The following is a 4803-nucleotide window of genomic DNA, read 5'->3' as shown; positions in this document are numbered from 1 at the left end:
CTTTAATTTATTTTTTTAAATAAATAAAATAGGTATTTATGTTTTGAAATAAGACCAAAATCCCAAAAATAGGTATTTGTATCCATTGATCCCCAACCCATTTGCGAAAAAAATCACTTTTGATATTATATATCCTACACGTACAAGGCTAAAAAAAAAAAACGGAAATCACATCTTTTAAAAAAAATTACATGCATTGAGGGAGAGAGGAGGAAAAGAAAATTTTAGATATATTTACGAAAAAGTGATCAACTTTTGTCAAGTTTATGATTCTAGTTTACTGTTCATTTTAATTACCAAAACGTGAACGATAACAAATTCAAAGGTTTTTAAAGTGACTATTTCGCAGGTTTAAAGTCACAATTTCACTTTAAACCTGCAAAATTGTCACGTTAAACCTTTGAATTTTTTGACAAAAAATGTGATTGTTGATGTTTTAATAATTAAAATGAACAATGAGACAGAATCGTAAATAACTCATTTTCAGCTCACGAAATAGTAATTCACCCAATATTTTACTTTTTTTCTTTATTTTAAAAATATCTTGCATATCAGAATTCCACTGAGAAATGTGTGGTTTTTAGTCATAAACCTCATGATCCAACTAGTTCTCCCAAATAGAATGAGAAAACTAAGCACTAAAGAAAATAATTACATCACCCACCACCATTGACAAGAAAGAAACTCAAAACCAGGTGTTCTAAAGGAGAAAAGAGGAAGCCCTGCCCTAAAAACAACATGCTAATACTTGTGAGGATGAAGTCGAACTGGAAGTCCCTTCGCGGGGATGGGCATTGGATTGACTATAATCTTCTCGTCGGGAAGCAATTTCTCCCATTTGTATTTCATCACCAAATTGTGTATGAAAACGAGTATTTCCAATCGAGCATACTCTTTCCCTGGGCACATTCTAGGTCCTCCTCCGAATGGGACATATGTGTAAGGCGCAGGTCCGTTTCCTTCAAACCTTGATGGATCAAAATTTTCAGGGTCGGGGAAGTAATCGGGGTTCTTATGTGTCGTATTTGAGCTCCAATATAACTTCAATTAAACAAAGGATTAGTATGTACCAAAGATACCCAATTACAATTAATTCACATGAGTTGTGATTAAAATTTACCTTCCATCCCTTGGGAATCGAAAATCCTGCATAGTTGAAGTCGGTAATGGCTTCTCTGAATGATCCCTGGACGGGTGGTGCAAATCTCATCACTTCGCATGCAACATTCCAAGTATATCTCATCTTTTGTACATCGTCCCAATTTAACAGCTCTCCTGGTTTTTTCGACTTTGCGATCTCTGTTTGCTCTATAGTTGAGCACAAATATCAATTCATTACTCCTCATAACAATGTAAATTATGGGACCAACATGAATGCTAGAGATAGATTACATTATAACTTTTATTGAGGTTAAGGAGGTGTTTGTTTAGATTCTGGAATCAAAATCTCATCCATAATTCAATTGTATGACAAATATAAAAACAGAACCATCAAATGGAAAATCTTATTTTAGACTTTAAAATCAATTCGGGAAAATAGCATAATAATAAAAAGACTCGATTCTAGATTTAGTTTTCATAATCTAATTAAGACAATAAAAAATCAGAATCTAGAATCTAATAATATGAATCAAATGGTTCCTAAGATCATTTTTTATTAATTAAAATTTAGTATATCAATTGACCTATGAAAACTTTTTTTTTTTTTTGATAAGTAGCAATTTATTCATAAACAAAACTAGGCCAGTCGAGATGACCGACCTAGCAAGACTTTACATCGGAGGACTACTCATAAGGAATACAACAAATCCCATCCCAATTAAAAATAAAATCCTCGAAGAAAGCTCCCTTAAACTCTTTGAATACTTTGGACCAGAAAAAGATAAGACCCACAATGGATATAATTGTATCTCTACAATTTTTCTGCTTCCCCTCGAATATACGCCTATTTCTCTCAAGCCACACTCCCCAACAGATTGCAAATGGTGTAATACTCCACAACAATCTCTTTGTACCACCAAACGAATAGCCAATTGAAGACCAACAACTGAAGAGTTCTTTTAATGTTTGTGGTAGACAGGAAGGGACAAATTTATTTATAATGCATTTATGAAAGGGACAAAATTGATATTGCATCCTAGGACTTTTAACGTCACCCTGAAAAGATGAGGCCGGCCACTTCAAAACTTTGAAGGAACCCTCCTCGTTCTAAGACACGTGACATTTTGAATTTATTTCACGCTCTTACATTTCCCTTAAAAATTTTGATTACCTACCTTGGAAATGCCAGGTGTAATCCAAAGGAGAAGGTTCCTTCCAAATTTTGAAGCAGCCACCCGCTTCAAAGTTTTTTCTTTCCAAAGAGGATCCACTATTTATCCAATAAATACATCTTATCATGTGCCCTTAGGGCACAGATTGATAGGACTTGAAATGAAACTTAACTAATCAAAATCATTTTTTTTTTTTTGGGTAGATTAACCCTAAAACTATGTAAATAAATATCAATAGTAACCATTTAAATTAAATAAACTAGAAGGTGCAGGTGCAAACACACATGTATCTGAAAGGTTTATTTGTAATTTAAAATATTAATTAAAGAGTAATTTTAAAAAGTACATAATAAAAAGAGATATTTTTATAATATGTAAAAATTAATCAACTTTATTTTAGAGAATTACAATGTTCTTGGATTTTGACAAAAATGACATTGCCGACATGGAGGTACACTTAGAATCATAGATGCTTTACACTCATATCTCTACGAAATGCATCTATGGCTCCATACACTATTATGTGTGAATTGATATATATTTTAATGTCACTAAAATCCAAATATTGTTGTGGTACTACTTACACTCTTTATAAAAGCAAAGATAGTTAAATACAATTCATAAAGCTTTAAAAGACAAAATATTAAGTAGCAACTAGAGGGAGAGGGACCATGTTACTCTTTTATTTTATTATTATTTTTTAAATTATTATTTAATAAAATAAATAAATTAACAAAAATGCTATAGAGAAAAACAGGCTGAAGAAGTCATACATACCCCTTAAAACTTGATTGTAAATGTGTGGTAGCTCGGCGAGAAACTTGACAATAAAAGTAATGCAAGCACTAGCGGTGTCATGTCCACCAATTAGCAAACCAAGGATCTTATTGGCGATGTCCAATTCACTCATGAATTGGCCATCTTCATCACTGGTGAGAAGCATGTATGATAATATATCTTGTGTTGGGGATGCCTTCTTCTCGGCTAGATCTATCTTCCTTTGCTTTATTATAACTAGTAATTCATTTCTAATAAAATTAGATGCTTTAATTGCGCGGTTAAATGGTGTCCCTGGCAAATCAATCGGTATGTTCATGATTCCGGTAGCCAAAACAGTGAATGGGTCACCCAATTTGGCAACTTGAATTGGATCTTTGAAGCTAATGAACAATCGACAAGCCAACGAGAAGGTGAAGCTCTTCGCCAATGGAAACACCCTCACCTCTTTATTGTTATCCCAATGTTTCTCTAGATGATGCTTTGACACGGAATCCATAGTACTAATATACCTTTGAAGCGCTTCGGGCTTCAAGAAACCCGGGAGTAATTTACGCATCCTCTTCGCTTCTTCTTTGCTTGATATTTGTGTAGGGGAAGGGAAGACCTTATCGACTGAACGTGGCCACCATGCGTTAACAAGTTTGTTCTCATTAGAGAACAAGAATTTATTACCAATTGGACCACAGAAGACAGCGAAGGATTCACCAAACAAGGAAGTCTTGAAGACTCTTGAAGAAAATTTTTGCATCCTTTGTTGAAGGAATTTTTCTGGTACACCCTTGCGTCCACCGCTAAGGAATTCGAGACTTTCGCCGATGAAGGGCCATCCTGTAGTACCAGGAGGGAGATTAATAGCTTTAGATTTGTTCTTTTTAATGAAGAGGAACAAAAGAGGGAAAGAGAGAAAGAAGAATACAAGGATAAGCTTGGAAAGGAAGATGAGCTCCATCTCTTATGTTTTCTTACCAAAGCAAGAGTTTGGAAGTTTTTCTGCTTTTAGATGCTCATTCCAATGGACTTCCAATATGAAACCCACACACCCGCACTTATATAGAACCATGGTTTTTAAACTCGGTATTTGGTCTCGTCTCGTTCACCTCTGATACCGAGTTGACTCGGACGATACGTCTCGTCTCGTCGAGTCGTCTCGTTCAACATTAAAACAATGGTTTTTAACCATTTAAAAAATCTGAAAAAATCAGGAAAAATTCAGAATTGATTCCTATTAAAAAAATGAACCCCTCAAAAAATATAAAATTAAAAAAAAATTATAATATACCTATCAATCAAATTCAAGGTAATTAAATAAGGGTCCCGTTCAATGGTTAATTTTTTGGCAAAACATTTTTCAAAACATGAGTTAGAAGTTTTGGAATGGGCTGATTTTTGGTGAAGATGATCTCTACGGTGAGGAGATTATCATCACCAAAAATCAGCCCAATCCAAAACTTCTAACCCCATAAAAAATAGTTTACAAAAAATGGACGGTCCACGATTTTTCAACTTGTAAACATGGGTTAGAAGTTTTGGAATGGGCTGATTTTTTGTGAGGATGATCTCCTCACCATAGAGATCATCCTCACCAAAAATCAGCCCATTCCAAAACTTCTAACTCATGTTTTGAAAAATGTTTTGCCAAAAAGTTAGTCATTGAATGCTACCCATTAAATAAAACACATGTTTCCTAAAGATTAGTATAAATTTCTACTGAAATTTTCATCAAAAAACTTCTAAAGAAAAAATAAAACAA

At 33.9% G+C, this 4803-nt stretch overlaps 1 protein-coding gene across 1 annotated transcript; it reads right to left on the bottom strand.

Moving 5' to 3' along the window:
* Positions 1-557: 557 nt before the first annotated feature.
* On the bottom strand, positions 558-4089 carry LOC147397607 (beta-amyrin 28-monooxygenase-like). The gene is made up of 3 exons (XM_086449423.1): positions 3051-4089; positions 1121-1308; positions 558-1041 (listed from the first exon to the last, which is right to left on the bottom strand). Exons 1-3 carry the CDS (start codon positions 4000-4002, stop codon positions 742-744), a joined length of 1440 nt encoding a protein of 479 aa, XP_086305549.1. The 5' UTR covers positions 4003-4089; the 3' UTR covers positions 558-741.
* Between the last annotated feature and the right edge of the window lie 714 nt (positions 4090-4803).

This window comes from Akebia trifoliata, chromosome 8, assembly GCF_017979445.1.
Source record: "Akebia trifoliata isolate Shusen 1 chromosome 8, ASM1797944v1, whole genome shotgun sequence".
Lineage (NCBI taxonomy): Eukaryota > Viridiplantae > Streptophyta > Magnoliopsida > Ranunculales > Lardizabalaceae > Akebia > Akebia trifoliata.
The sequence above is the reverse complement of the archived record's forward strand: the minus strand, read 5'-3'. Positions and strand labels throughout refer to the sequence as shown.